The sequence below is a fragment of the Colobus angolensis genome, unplaced genomic scaffold, assembly GCF_000951035.1.
Source record: "Colobus angolensis palliatus isolate OR3802 unplaced genomic scaffold, Cang.pa_1.0 Scaffold197, whole genome shotgun sequence".
NCBI classification, from domain to species: Eukaryota; Metazoa; Chordata; class Mammalia; order Primates; family Cercopithecidae; genus Colobus; species Colobus angolensis.
In genome coordinates this window covers 738,088-754,611 of record NW_012115121.1, presented here as the reverse complement: position 1 = coordinate 754,611, position 16,524 = coordinate 738,088, and the positions used below count along the sequence as shown (strand labels likewise).

At 42.0% G+C, this 16,524-nt stretch overlaps 1 protein-coding gene across 1 annotated transcript in view; it reads right to left on the bottom strand.

Annotated features, from left to right (window-relative positions):
* Positions 1-16,524, bottom strand: part of FNDC3B (fibronectin type III domain containing 3B) — a 311,196-nt gene that overhangs the window by 77,568 nt on the left and 217,104 nt on the right. Inside the window, exons 11-12 of the mRNA XM_011940990.1 lie at positions 13,892-14,030; positions 10,558-10,611 (exon numbers count right to left, since the gene is read on the bottom strand). Of these exons, the coding sequence (XP_011796380.1) occupies positions 10,558-10,611; positions 13,892-14,030 (193 nt within the window). The remainder of the gene's footprint in view (positions 1-10,557; positions 10,612-13,891; positions 14,031-16,524) is intronic.

Genomic DNA, 16,524 nt, shown 5'->3' with positions numbered 1-16,524 from the left:
AGAGACGGGGTTTCACTGTGTTAGCCAGGATGGTCTCGATCTCCTGACCTCGTGATCCACCTGCCTCAGCCTCCTAAAGTGCTGGGATTACAGGTGTGAGCCAACGCGCCCGGCTGAGATTTTTAAATTCAGCACGCAATGGTCTCTTGGGGACAGTTTAGGTATGACATAGCCTAAAACCACAGGATTCAACAAATAAAATAACATTTCAAAGTACTTCCTCATGTAACCAGCTTTCCACCTCTCTCTCTGGGTATCTGTTTACAAACATATAAGAGTCACAGTGAAGAAACAAATTTACAGATAGTCTACCTACTTGAAAACTGGCAGCTAAATATATAAAAAGTATTTGATTAAGTTTGTAAAATGCAACTAATTTTTAAAGTATGTTTAAAAATATATTTGTTGTGTGGATTTGTAAAAGTGTATAGCTGAAAGACTGAAAACAACAAAAGAACTTTTTCAAGTTAATTTTTCTTCTTTACTAACTTAGTATCCTCATAAAGCTTTCCTCAGTACTTGGGAAGATGAATCCTTGAAATGGGCTGGTTCCCGTTAAGGAACACAACCCACGGCCGATTCTATACATGTAACTCACACACATCCCAATTAATTCAGGCTACAGTGTTTTCCTGCCAGTGTGATTCTGGAGACTGTGGGGGCTGTGGCTGCGCTGGCTAACATTTCTAATTACCCTGGCACAAACAACACTAGAAGTGGGTATTTCCAACACTACTGGCACTAACAGATGAAGTTGGCTGATATTTTCAACTGCTTTTAAATTAATAGATTGGAAACGGTACTTCCTGTTCCTCTTTATAACTACTTCATTCCTGGCACAAGATTAAGAATGGCCAACACAAGGATGATGGAATTCATGGTGAACTTTCTCCCTTTGGTCTTGTGACTTACTCCTCCTGATGTTTTCTTGATATGTGTTATCTTTCCACTGTACTCCCTCTCTTTCAGATTTTTTTTTTTTTTTTTGGAGTCAGAGTCTCACTCTGTCGCCCAGGCTGGAGTGCAGAGGCACGATCTCAGCTCACTGCAACCTCCACCTCCCAGGTTCAAGCGATTCTCCTGCCTCAGCTTCCCAAGCAGCTGGTATTACAGGTGTGTACCACCATGCCTGATTAATTTTTGTATTTTTAGTAGAGACAGGGTTTCACCATGTTGGTCAGGCTGGTCTCAAACTCCTGCCTCGGCCTCCCAAAGTGTTGGGATTACAGGCGTGAACTACTGCGCCCGGCCTCTTTCAGATTCTTCCACAGCCATGCCTGCTGCCTTCCTGAGCTGCTCTTACCAGGTTTGGTAACTGTCTGCTAAGTAAGTTCCAGATAATTTGGTTATCAGTTGTCATGTGCTTGTGGCCCATGGCTTATGAATCCAGACATGGGCTGAAGGATTCTGGGCTGGCCATTCTCTGTTAATAGTATGGTTCAACCTGTCAGAAATGGCAACAATACATGAAAAATAAAGTTGCACTGGCCAACTGAACTACGGCCAGGCTCCAAGATTTAGTCTGCTAGAGTGTCTATATTTAGAAGTTGTTCCAGCACCGGCTGATCCTAGGCAACATCAAAGATAAATGTTGGCTTCAGAAATAAAAGAGCACGTATGTGTTCAGCATAACCATATATAAGAGGCGGCTAACAGGGAGGGAGGGACACTCCACATTTGGGTGGACTCAGAAGTTTCTCGTGCCAAACCCCACTCTTCCCCCAGGGATACCTCTTTCATTTTATTGCACACTCTGGCACAGAGGATGTTTCAAAGGTAAGAAAAGTGGGTGGGATGATTTGTGGTTCCATGTTACCAAATAAACAGGGAGGCATTTTATCCCTCAGCACACTAGTTTTTCTGTAAGAGGGAAGGCTTGGCTGCCTGAAACAGCCAAGGATGATCACTAAGTCTTCTGGTTTAAACAAACACACAAAGAAAATTTTCCTATATATTTCTCCAAATATTGAGGTTCATCTGTTGTCAAATGCTTTGAGAGGATTGATGTGTTAAGACTGTCTCAGGGAAAGGGGAAGAAGGGAGCCGAGGGCTTAATTTCAGAACAGGCTGTCAGTACAATTTACAAATGAACCAAGGGATGGATGGGGTTGGTCCATCCACCTAGTCAAGGCCCAAGGCAGTCTTCTTCCAGCTGGCGATGAGGAGCCACAACAAAGGTGAGTTGACAAACCAGGTGTCAGGAAACAAGATGAGATTTATAATTTAGCCTCAGCAAGAAGCTCCACATCAAGTTTGCTTCCCAAACACACAACCTCATCACGTACACATGCGAGAAAGGGTAAAAGAGAGAAGGCAGAGCATCTGCTGCAGGTGTGTGGATGTCTGAGACTGAGGTCCCTAAAAGAGGGGGCTCCTTTTGACCATGAAGTGGCACCTAAAGACACCTCTGAGTTATTCAATCCTTCCTGGCTTAGTTTCCTTCAATAGCAGCTATAGTAGGGCAGCAATTCTCTTGGCTTTCTGAAACAACCGTAAGACGTGGCAGTGGGCACTCAGGTGAAAGATGGTCTTTGATGGACAGAGCCAAAATGAACCTAGAACACCACTTTCCAATCCCCACAGTTGCCAAGAATGACCAAAGTGCATGTGGGCCTGGGCAGGGGAGTGAAAGCTGACCTTCCTGCATTTTGTTATGGAACCAACCAACATATCACCCATCCAAAGGCAGCATGGCACCTTAGAGAGCTGGAGTCAAGCAAATTCTCAGGGAGCTCTCTTCTTCCATGCTGCGGGACCCAGCAAATTACTGTGCTTGTGGCTGCTCCATTTCCTTCATTCTCAGAACAGTTGTTATCTAACCAGAAAAGGTTTGTGCAAGTTCACTCAGAAGGATTATGAGAGATCATCCATATGAACTATTCAACACGTGAGCTAAGCAGGAGTCTGATTAATTAATCTCTTACTGAGTATTTTCTACGGGGCCAACTCAATCCCTAAACAAGGCTCCTCCTGAATGATACAGATGTCCAAGAAGCTGCAATCTGGGGCTGGTCACCTGCTTCAGGAGGTTTCTGTGACAGGACTGCTGGGCCTTCCTGGCCTGGCCTGACTTGACCTGCTAATGGCTCCCCAGGGGCATGGGCTCTACTTGCTGCTGGCCTCTTCTCCTCTCTCAACTTTTAATTATGCTTCCCCTGATTTCTGTGGCATTTGTTTCATTCTTAGTCCACTATGTTTGACAGCTGTGTTGGCTCATTAGTCACCAGGGAAACCAGATGTGAACTTCCTTTTGGGCTGAGTCATGAGTAAGGAAGGTTTTTTGGGAACTTCAGTAGTCACATTTCCACAAAGCTCTTTTTCTGGTTATTCTGCATATCCAGATGTGAACTTCCTTTTGGGCTAGCTGGGTCACAAGCGAGAAAGGTTTTTGGGAACTCCAGTAGTCACATTCCCACAAAGCGCTTTTTCTGGTTATTCTGTGCCCTGCATGTCATGTCCAGAAGTTAGGCTAATAGCAAATTAACATCCATGATAGCACTAATATCACTTTTTATTTAGTTCAAACAAGTGACATAAACCTCAGGGCTCTTGTTTAAGTTCCTGACAGAAGAATGTCATATTTCTTATACATGATCATTCTAATTGTTGACTTTCCCTACCTCAGATCTTAGCATCTGCTTAGGTAAACTTACACCAACAATATGGAACAATCGTTACACTGACTCGGCTAATGCCCAACTTATCTCATCCAATCTTATACCCGTGAGATAACTGACCCTGTTTTTCCAGTGGAAAGGCCGAGGCTAAGGTGTTAAATTACCTGCTTGGGGTACCATGAGGAACTAGAAACTGTTATGGTTTGAATGTGTCCCCCATGTTCATGTGTTAGAAAATTAATCCCCGGCCGGGTGCCATGGCTCACGCCTGTAATCCCAGCACTTTGGGAGGCCAAGGCGGGTGGATCACGAGGTCAAGAGATCGAGACCATCCTGGCTAACATGGTGAAACCCCATCTCTACTAAAAATACAAAAAATTAGCCAGGCGTGGTGGCAGGCACCTGTAGTCCCAGCTACTTGGGAGGCTAGAATGGCATGAACCTGGGAGGCAGAGTTTGCAATGAGCCAAGATCGCGCCACTGCACTCCAGCCTGGGTGACACGGCGAGACTCTGTCTCAAAAACAAAAAGAAAGAAAGAAAGAAAGAAAATTAATCCCCAAGGCAGCACATTGAGAGGTGGTCTTTTTTTTTTTTTTCCTTGAAAAGGTGATTAGGTCGCAAGGGGTCTATCCTCACGAATGCCATTATGACAGGGGTGAGTTTGTTATCACAGGAGTGGGTTCCTGATAAAAGGGCAAGTTTGATCCCCTTCCCTCTCTCATGCTTGTGCTGTCTTGCCCTCCTGTCTTCTACTGTGGGAGGACACACCAAGAAGGCCCTTGCCAGATACAAGTCCTTGACCTTGAACTTCCCAGCCTCCAGAACGGTAAGAAATAAATCTCTTTTCTTTATAAAGTAACCAGTCTCAGGTATTCTGTTACAGCAGCACAAAATGGATGAAGACAGAGACAAAGCTGAGATGATTAATTCAGTTTTCTTTAGATAAACATTATTGATATATATCATCAATATGAATCCATGCCACATATTCATAGCAAGACCTTAGGAGACTTGTATTTGTTCTGATAGTTGCAGCAGCATCAGTTAGCGTTCTGTATGGCTCAGATTAAAACAATATCTTAAGGCAGAACTTAAAACAAGACAAGTTTGCATAAATACTTCCTTGAAAGAACTAATTTTTTCTAAAATAAAAAGTTCTTATTTGCCCATTAAATTCACCCCTTTACTCAAGTTTTCAAAAATAAGGCCAGATCACGATCTGTTTAGGAACCTTAAAACAGACTGGGCAGACATTTATGAATGACTCAACCCAGAGGTTCCCAGTTTTTTCTTTTCCTAAAAGCCCTTCCCTACCCTAGAGTCCTCTATATCCTCAATCCTTCTCCCACAGAAGAAAAACTCCCACCTCCAACAGATAGTGATATGTCATCAAGAAGAGAAGCAGGGCTGGGTGTGGTGGTTCATACCTGTACTCCCAGCAATTTGGGAGACTGAGCTGGGTAGATCACATGTGGTCAGGAGTTCAAGACCAGCCTGGACAACATGGTGAAACCCCATCTCTACCAAAAATATAAAAATTAGCCGGGTGTGGTGGCAGGCGCCTGTAATCTCAGCAGTTGAGGCAGCAGAATCACTCGAACCTGGGAGACAGAGGTTGCAGAGAGCTGGGACTGAGCCGTTGCACAGCCTGGGCAACAAGAGTAAAACTCCATTTCAAAAAAAAACAGAAGAGAAGCAATACAGAGTCAATGTAGCTTGGAAGGGTGCCGCAATACAGAGTCAATGTAGCTTGGAAGGGTGCCATAAAGACGGGCAGTCAAACGGATTAGCGTGGGCGTGGCCAGTGGGTACAGTATCTCAACTATGATGTCCGCCTTCCCCATCTCACTGACTCTCCATTGTGAAAAGAACCTATACCTTGAAAAATCTAGCATCTAGCCATTGTTGTGCTGTTAAACAAGCTCCTTTTTAGGAGCTTCTGATCTGCCTTCTGCTACCCGTCAGAATGACAAGTGCTTGTAGATTAAAGTGTAAACACGGGGGACGGGAACACTGTGAAATGACAATGTGACGTGACTCATCTAATGTTCAAGTGAAAAAAACTTGACAATGACCTTCTGTGTTTCTGCTCATAATGGGGTGTCTCCTGAAGAAGGAAAGTGGCTACAAATCTACAAAAATGTGGGGTCAGTTATTAAACCCCATGGCTCTAAACACTAAAACTCATGAGTCACCACAAGGGAACTTGGCAAGGAATGGCCACACCTTCTCAAGTAATAAAAACTGACCTGTTTCAGGTGCAAATCGAAACTGAAGGCCACAGCTGAAAAGCCAATGACAATTGTAAATTTCTTTTTTTTTTTCCCCAGAGACAGAGGAGTCTCGCTCTGTCGCCCAGGCTGGAGTGCAGTGGTACAATCTCAGCTCACTGCATCCTCTGCTTCACGGGTTCTAGCAATTCTCCTGCCCCAACCCCCTGAGTAGCTGGGACTATAGGCACTCACCACCATGCTCGGCTAATTTTTTGTATTTTAGTAGAGATGGGGTTTCCCCGTGTTGCTGAGGCTGCTCTCAAACTCCTGAGCTCAGGCAATCCACCCACCTTGGCCTCCCGAAGTGCTAGGATTACAGGCGTGAGTCACCGCGCCCGGCTGTAAATTCCATTTTTAGTTGCTAATTATCATTTCATAGTCATAGTAACTTCTTGTATTGATTTAAAAATTAAGGTGTTGTCTAGTTAGTTATTAACGGAGAAATAACAGGCAGTTAACCCTAGTACAGAACTATTCATGAGTAATTTCCAAGTGAATTCTATGCTGCAGTGATGTAAAATTAATGACAGTGAATTTAAGAGAGGATAGAAGGTATATCAGATTTCCCCTGTACTGTAATGCGTTTCTGTTTTCTGCTCCCCATTAGGGCTCCACGTGCCCTTGTACTTCAGAGCCCAGCATATAGTTAGCTGCTGATGAAGGTGGATCCTCCCAAGAAGGTCAACTCAGCACAGCATTCCTAATCTCAGCAGAAATAAAGGCTGCTGCTCTTTTTCCAGTAAAGTCTTTTTTTAAGAGGCTTGAAAGCTGGGCTTGATGCCCTGTCTTCTCGTTTTACCAACACTTTCAACATTTTACTCTAATCATTTTATTGCAAAGGTGATTACAAACAACAAAAGACTAAAGTATTCTGGAACTCGAATCCATGCTGTTATACTGTAATAAAAATATGGGGCTGCAGGGGATACCTGAACATTAGTGGTTGCGTGTATGGAGATGAGGCCACCTCACCTCAAAGTCGTGATTCTCAGACCAGGTGCCAGAGCAGAGATAGGGCAGAGTGCTATGCCTGAGCACAACCTCCTTCAGGACTCGGAGCAGCACTGGGCCAGCGCAGAGACAGGGCAGAGTGCTATGCCTGAGCACAACCTTCTTCAGGACTCGGAGCAGCACTGGGCCAGCGCAGAGACAGGGCAGAGTGCTATGCCTGAGCACAACCTTCTTCAAGACTCGGAGCAGCACGGTGTCGCTCTCAGGCAGTGATTTGTGTCTCTGTGCACCTCAAAAACTTTCTGCAATCTTAGTTTGTTTCTTCAGGCCCTGGATGGCAGACAGGCTTTTGGGTGTGTGGCTGGAGCAGATATCCTTGAAGAGGAGAGGAGGGAAGAGCTGTGGCCCTTAGAGAGGGGAAGGGTGGGGAAAGGGTGATTCCAGCAAAACATCCACTTCCCATTCTCCTGCCTCACTGCCTTCTATTAAGGTAAGGTGGAGTCTAGAAACAGTCCTGGTACCAGGGAGATGCACCTGGCTGTAGAAACTACCAGCAGAAGGATTCAGAGGGATGGCCAGAGCCTCTTGTGTTCACACTTCCTGCAGACCAGATGTTGCTTTTCCTTCTTGAAGCTAAGGCCTGTATAGCATAGGAATGTGGGACCCAAAACCCAACCCAAGTGAGCCACTCTCAAGAGTGCTGCTGATCCTCAACTCAGCTCTACATTTAGAAACACAGACTGCCTGACTGTTCTGTTAGAAACTTCACTTCTGAAATGACAGGATGGGCAGGAATGAACTTGTTACTACTGCTTGAATTCTCACTGCCAGGAAACATGATAGCACAATTTTTTCATCTTTATAAGGGGATGGGAAATGAGAGGGGTATAATACAAAGCAAAGGAGCTACTGGACCGAACAATTTGAGAAGCATATGGCAACATGTGCTTTATTTGTGTCTGTTTAAAAGCACAACAAGAGGATAGGCGTACGTTTGCTTTTTCAGCTATCACAGTTATCTTTACTATGTCACAGATCCCTCATAGGACAATGTGCAATGCAGACTACTGAGGAACATGCTCCATAAATGCTGAAACAATTAATGAACAGGCCAAACAACAGTGAAAATGATTCCAAATATTCTCTTGTCAGAAGAGACAATCCTAAATAATCTGTCTTGTGAGAGCATAAATAATGTAAATGCATACAAGTGGTGAACTAACCTATTCGCCATTTCACAGATGGAAAAAACTAAGGACCAGAGAGGTCAAGCTGCCCAGCATAAAACTCAGAACAGAACCCATATTTCCTAATCTTGGTGTTCTTTCAATTATCTTCTCCTGCTAGGAAGCTCATTGCACCCAAAGGCAAGGGAGTTCCTTAGAATTGAGGGGGCAGGAGATGTCTAGAAAGTGGACCTTAAGCCACAGAATGTAAAAGGATTCCTGTGTTGGCAAAAGATCCATGGTGGATGAGAGTCAATTAACCTGGAATCTTCAGCAAAGCTCAACAGAGCTATGATACCAGCAGGAATTTGAAGACGGGAGAGAAAAAGTGGAAAGAAGAAGGCAGAGAATTAAGAAAAGTGAGAGGAAAAGTTGGAAGGAGATCAAGTAGGAGAAAGGTAGAGGGCAAAACCCAGTCATTTGACATTTTTTGACTGCTAGCTTGCAATGGACCATGCTGAACATAAACAATTATCAGATGTGGCATGTCCCACTTCAGCGGACGCTGTGGCATCCTTCCTCTCAGCATCATCAGCCAGGACACTCTCATTTCAAATTCTAAGGGAAGGGACCAGCAACTGAGCCACCATTACCAATTCCTGCAGCACCCAAGTTTTCTTTGGAGGTTTCTCACTGAGGTATGTATTCAACTATTTTAGCCTTCCTTACTTAGGAACTCATGGTCCTAGGCAGAGAAGCAGCAAAAAACACAGGTTCATAGGCACGCACGAGTGTGTGCATGCACGCACATACACACACAGTGCCCTAAGAAGATATCTGAAAAAAAAAAAAAAAAATGCCTTTTCTGTACTGGTGAACTCCATCTCGATATAAAACCTCGAGACATGAGAAAACACATAAGATGAGTGCAAGAAATCCACATATAAAAAGGGACTATCATTAAACGGTCACCTGTCCTTACAAAGAGGGAGAGATGGGAAGACGTTACTATACGCTCACAGGTCATCCGAGTTCCTTTCCAACATTCCTGACTGACTATAAAAACCTCTAAGGGCTGGAGAGGTGGTTTCACTTTCTAATTAAACCACCTTAAAATGAAATCCACCTAATCTGTAGAATGCATGGGTTAAGGCTGAGATTTCACCAACCTGCATGCACAAGCTATTTGAAAGGATCCTAAGAACAATAGATGGTTGTTCTTGGTAACTTGGAACTCTAGCTGATCAGATGCAACCCAGATGGGAAAATATGCTTCTGCAGAAAGTGATGACGGACCTCTTTTGCATCAAAATTTCACCATGGGAATTCCATCCAGTTTTCATTTTACATTTGGTTAAAATATTTTTCCACAGTTGCCAAGTCACTTTTTGCCTAAGTCTAAGTTTTAAATCTTTCAATCCCTCCAAATTTAAGTCACAAAGGCTAACTTGCATTTCTCCCCATATTCCACATTTCTTATTCTTAAAATCCTTAGCCAATTTCTCAAACAGAGAAAGAATAAAGTGGGGGCAAATGAATAAATACAATTAAGATCTACAGGAACGAAAAGTACAGTTGCTTTTTTTTTTGAGATGGAGTCTCACTCCAGCGTGATCTCGGCTCACTGCAAGCTCTGTCTCCTGAGTTCACGCCATTCTCCTGCCTCAGCCTCCCGAGTAGCTGGGACTACAGGCGCCCGCCACCATGCCCGGCTAGTTTTTTTTTTTTTTTAGTAGGGATGGAGTTTCACCGTGTTAGCCAGGATGGTCTCAATCTCCTGACCTCATGATCTGCCTGCCTCAGCCTCCCAAAGTGCTGGGATTACAGGTGTGAGCCATCACGCCCAACCAACAGTTGCTTTTCAGAAATGAAAGCCTTCTAGGTCAAGTGTTTCCTGTTTGAGATTCTGTGTGTAGAGTTAGCTAGGCCAGAAACGCACTGGGTCCACCAGTCGGCACACAGTGGCTTTGAGAATAAGGACACTCCACCGTAGATACCTTCCAAGGGCCTCTGGGGACATGAACAGCAAGGAGGGCACCTGATACAGGACGTTGTAACCCACAGGGCATTCGCACGTGGGTAGAGTGTGACTTCTATGCACTGTTCTGCTCTCACAGAGGCCACTCAACAGTGCAACACCAAGGTACACACATGGCATTCAAAAAGGAAAAGCAAATTATGCTTTCCGAGAAGCAGTGTGTTTTACCTATCAAAAGCATCTAAGCAGTCAAGATGACAAAGCAGTCAATTTTTAATACAAATTATTGGCTGGCTAGACACTGGAGATCCAAAATAGATAAGACCCCATTTTTTTTTTCAGCAGCAGTGCTTGCAAATAAGCCAGGTACATATATTTCAATACACAATTCATAATACTACTTCAATCTAACTTCATTTTCCATAGTCAATAACTATTGATTTAAATTTCTCTACTAGCATGCCTTTCTTCTGTGTTTAGCATGTCTTATAAAAGAATAAAATGGTATTTGTTCAGCAATTTTGTTTCTGAAATGGTGTTTTAGATGGGTGAATATGAAAATAAGCTTACCTCATCCCACTCTAAAAGGTAGTTGGTGATTTTTGAACCATTGTCAATCGGTGCCTAAAAAAAATAGGAACGTGAGATTAGAGAAAGTTGTTCAGAGACAAAACTTATGAGCTACCCACCTGCCTCACATACAGTGTCTACAATAGTCCTGTGCTCTCCCCACAGGCGGATAAAGCTGATGGTCCCTGCATTCCTTGGTCAACCATCATCATACACTAACTTTGACATACCTCAACTGTAGAGAGAGTCCCCACTATGAATACATCATACTCCACAAATAGCCAAACCTGCCTACCACCACCACCACCTCTCCCTTTTTACACCATCATGGTACCTTACTTCCTCTGGGGATAGAACTTTGAAAAGGGACTTTGAATTCAAGCATAGAGTGAGAACAAGGCAGCTGAGAAACACAGGCGCTGCTGGATGTCTGGTGGAGCACAGTCAAGCCTTTCTTTTTGTAACATCCCACATACAGGTTTTTAATTTTTTAAAAGTACTTAAGATTAGAAAGTCATCAGTGACATTAAGGTTCCTCTTTTTTAAAAATGGGGAAAAAATGTGATCCTCTAGAGAGATGACTAGAGGCTATTCGCCCTTCGTATGTTAACAAAGAGAAGTTTCATCATTTGCTTTCCTCTTAAAAAGCATGCTGAGATCTGCTTCACTGAGCAAGTGGGTTTTTAACAATGGGAAGGGAAGTAAAGAACTCTGGAGAAAAGAATGCTTTTCAGGATTCCAAGAGCTACAAGTGATGCCACAGTGGGGTCTCTTGGAGCATTAGGGTAGAGAGATCTAGAGAGACAGTGGAACTACAAGTTGGGGAAAGCACCCAGGAAGAGGAGTTGGATCATGTCTCCCACTTCAAAAACTCTTCCCTAGGAAGGAGCAAGAGCCCAGCAAACAGCATGGTACCTTGCCCCTGGCAAAAGGCAGCTCAGCTTCCCCTGAGATGTATCTGAATCCTACATCGGCTGTTTGTCACACGTGGTCTGGCGCTAGCTGTTTAATATCAGTATCAACAACTAATTTCATGTTCCAAGGATAGGTATGATAAATAATTGGGAGAATATGTAAATCACCTACCAAACTACCCAGTTTTACAGGAAGCACTCAGTAAACAGTTGTTATTGCTCTATTATGGTTAGTAATAAAACATCAGGGGCCCAGTCCCGTTCCTTCCCTTCCTTCTCTCTTTTCAGTCACACAATCTTTGAGTCCCAAAACTCAGATCTCAGGTGAGTGCTCTAAGTCCTAAACTGTTGTTTTAGGCTTTTGTGGGCTCAGTTTGGAGGAGAGGATAGTGATGCATTTAAAGTTATAAATAACCGACAAAATCAAAGTTTTAGATGAGAACCCATCTCTAAGATGAGAACTCCAAAAAAATAAAACAAACTGTTCTTTGGTAGTTTCTTTGATGATATCCTACCCCATTACTAGTCCCTTAATTCCTTGAGGGTGGGTACACTGACTTAGGTTTTTGTTTTGCCTTATCTCCTGTGCAAGTAATAACTGCTGCTGACGAACAAAAAGATGTCAGATCTTTAGTGCTTTCAGCATCTTTGTGGATTCAAGGACAGACTGGCAGCCAGAGAATGTTCCCCTGTCCTTGTGCCCCCACCTGGAGCACTTTGATGAGGGAATCTGTCCTAAGGACATTTAAATGAAAACTGAACTGAATCCAGAACTTTCAAGTTTGTACATGACTGAATGTAACAAGAGTATGTTTCTGATTTACAATTGAGGAAAGGGAGAAGAAAATGTGAAACATTTTCCTCCTAATAAGAAAATTCTTTCTTGAAGTTGCTGGTCTGCCTGAGACCTGAAATTCATCCAGGTTTTAAGCAGAGTATGCATCAGTGATTCCCAACTTTAGGTTTATAAGACCCCGGGGTCCCTCAGGTAATCTAAAGACAAGTTCTTATATTTTCCAAACAAAATGGATTTTAATTCTTTCCTTACAAAGATATATTTACATATATATGTGTAAATATAGAGCACATTTTTTAAATGGATATGTATACTTCAAGGAATTAAATGATGATGCCAGTTGGGTGTTAAAACTCTGAAAAGGTGGGGAATCACTGACCTGGATTATCCCTGGAAGCCAGGAAGGAAAATAAAATAGTTCAGATACTAAGCCAGTTTAAACTTTGCTTTTGTCCAAGTAACACACTCAATGCTGGCCACTGGCTATGAGAATGCAGCTGCCCACCTGAGAGGGATCCACACAGGCCCATGCTTTGCTGCTAACCATGACTCTGAATTGCTTTCATCAGCTCCCTAGATCAACCTGACTCTCCGGGCCAGAAATGAAAAGATAAAATATTTCTTCACTAATAATGGATCTTCCTAGCCATTTTCTTTCTTTCACACATCAGTATTCTCCCTGCAAACCATAAATCTTTATCTCTTACCTCCATCTATTTTACATTTTAGATTATATTTTAAAATATTGATGTAGAGAAATAAGTGCTACAGAGATTGGTAACAATCTACTGTTTTCTTACAAACACACAACTATGATTAACAAGCCAGTGATGCCCTTTGAGGAAGGGGCAATATGATCTCTTTTTGGTAAGAGCTATTTTTAGCCAGTGAATTGTATTTCATGAAAATACATAATTCAGTCTTTTTTTCTTAGATAATTAGTAATCTTGACCGATGTATGGCCCCATTAGTGGAACCTAATGAAGTACTAACATACTTTAGATCACTAAATGTTCTAGGTTATTTTAAATATTAAACATTTCAGTATCATCACTGAAAGAAGCCAAAAGGGCCATAAAACTACTTTATCTCTGAATCTTTCTTGATAAAAGCTTTTTCCTAAAGTCCTCAAATGTTTGTTGAAATGAACTAAACTATTAGAAAGTGATAAGATGTAGGTATTTTAAGTACCTATATCACTTATACATATTGCTTATGACCCTAAGACATTCAGAAAATACTGCTGCAAAAAAAAAAAAAAAAGCTAAAGCTGGATTTTGCAGTTCCCTCCTCCTACCCCTTTGCCCAACTCTTAAAGAAATGACAACTTTTTAACAATTGGTTGCACATACTTACTATGCAGAAAACGTATCACAAAACTGGAATCGTGCTAAAAAATATTTCAAATGGCTATAGACTGACATTATATTAACTCGAGACTCTTTCTCTGTTGCCCAGGCTGGAGCGCAGTGGTGTGATCATGGCTCACTGCAGCCTTGAAACTCCTGGGTTCAAGTGATCCCCCCGCTCCTCAGCCTCCCAGGTAGCTGGGACTAGAAACACGTGCCACCATACCTGGCTAATTTTTAAAGTGAGACAATTCTTGATGCTTTGAGCTACCCACCTTCCACTGCAGGGTTAGTGAACTTTTGCTCCTGTGTGCCAGCTTAGGCGGGAAAGGACACTCGGGTGCACAGCTGTGGGTGGTGAAGCTAACAGGCTCGGAGCAGGATCCCTTTACGGAATTGTACATGGCATACACCCTGAAAACAAAACGGACACAGTCAGTGGCAGTGACTCATCATAGAAGACCAGGATTCTTATCTTTGTTTCACCCTAAGGCTTTCTGTAGATGAACAGAATTTCTTACAGAGTGAGTACCATGCTCTTGCTCTTATCTGTTGGTCTTGTCCTGACCTATGGTTAGCATTAACAGGGGACAGTCATCCCAACAGCTATTTGTCTCAGTGTCTGCCACCCATCTCCATTTCAAAATAGGCAGGATCTACTGACTAGAAGAGATTATTCTAAATAAGAAAATAAACCTTAAAACCCAGAACGATCTCCAAAGACATGTTCTAAAAACCAATGAGCTACTACTTTCTGGTTGACTTTATGTGGAAAAAGGCTAAGAGTTAAGAGCTGGATAAAAAGGCAAAAGAAACAGTAATAAGAGTCCACAGACTGGAGAGATAGCATAGAAGTACAAACAGGGTAGATATCATCTTTGAACTACATTTAATACTGTACACATTTATGTAAAACTATGGATGTTTCACACAGAAGCATGTATGCTAAACTTCTCTAATTCAACAAAAACAATATTCAGGTACAGTTTAATCCATGTCAATATTTAACTCTTACACGTGAAGCCAAGACTAAAGATGTTTGTTCCGTACACTAAAATGTTTGGCTCAACACTGCAACATATGTGCCTGATTTCTCCAGAGAAGCCATGAAGAAAAAGCATAGACCATGCTATTATAATGCCACACTCTTCAAATAGCATAAAATAGGGCTATGTTGACTTTTATCATCTTCCTACTATTCCATTTTTTATATTGGGAATTTATTTTTTCAAAATTGAATATGTACTCTTAAACAACAACAACGAAGCCTTTGCTGCCTAAAACAGATGCAAGGATTAAACTATTCACAGAGTTGGCAAATAGATATTGAGCCCTTAATTCTTACAGCCACCCTCTCTGAGGTAGGGAAATCTTACTACCCACTGCAGACAGAAGGAAACACAGAGATGAAGTAAATTTCCCAAGGCCACACAGCTAGAAATTTGGATCGATGGTATTCATCCCTGGAAGTCTAAGCAGTATACGGTATTGCCTACACCCCTTGTTCATCCTGCAATCATGTTTCTCTAAACACCACAATCCACTTCCCTTAGTTCTACCCAGTGAACACAAACAACAGGTAAAGATAACAACATTATGGAAGGTCCCAATTGTGTGTGTGATTTGCAAAGTCATTTCTCCACAAAGTCCATCATGAAAAATTCGTAGAGGCCATACACGTCAAAGGCACTAATAGATACGTCTACTTTCTACCTCAAAAGATAAAAATACATGCATATTACATATTTGATCTATTTGCCTTATGGGAGGACAGCATGAAATTTGATCCAAACAAATAATTCTCATCATTAGGATCCTCTCCACCCAACCTCCGATGAAGGAAATGGTCCTTTTTGCACACACTGTAAGTAAGCATGTGATAATATAAAACTAAATGGTAGATCTGGCAAGATCATTTCCCTGTGTCAGGATGGGCTCACTGGGAGTAAGTTACTTTAAATGAATCACAATATGCTCCAGACATGGGCAGGGCTCAAGCCTGAACTTTGATACACAGAATTCTCCAACAGGTGACTCATGGGTTGCATCTGACCCAAGACACGTGTGTGTGTGTGTGTGTGTGTGTGTGTGTGGTGGCAGTGTGCAAAAACATGATGTTTTGAAGTGTTAGAGCCACCTATGAATTAAGGGATACAGGCAATGACCATCACAAAAAGAGACAACCAGACACTATGCATTCCTAATAAAGGACTATGTCACTAACTATAAAACTGTCTTGGCAGAAAAACTGAACCTGTATCTGATTAAACCTCTTCATCGCTTTATAGGAAATATAGAGGACAGGAGAACAATATTAAGCAACATAACATGGATGCAATCAGCCAAATTCATACTTGTGGAAGACTCTACAGGACAAACAAATTAATCTAACAAATAAGTTGCAAGAAAGAGCAAAAAATAAAGGGAAAAATGAATGGGTTAAAATAAAATTTAAGACATATCAACCAAACCACATATTCACACGTTTGAATTCCAATTACAACAAACTAAAGAAACAAAATTTTCATTCTTAGAACTGAGGAAATGGGAATAGTCCCTGGATTGTGAAGACATTTCCGGTGTGTGTGATGATGGTAATATAGTTTATAGGTGAAATAATCTGATGTCTGAACCTTACTTCAAAATCATCAGGGCAGGGGAGGGGTAAGTGAGGACACTGAGGTAATAGAGTTGAGAGATGAGAGTTCGTTCAACTCTTATCTACCTCTGATTATATCTAACATTTTCTGAAATAAAAAAGTAAAAATTAAGCCTTCACTGAAAACTATCTGGAGTTCTCTCATTTTTAAAACCAAACTTCTGGCTTCTCTTAAAAACTAGAGGTTTTAGCAACACTTGGCACTGTTTTTTTTTTTTTTTTTTTTTTTTTTTGAGATGGAGTCTTGCT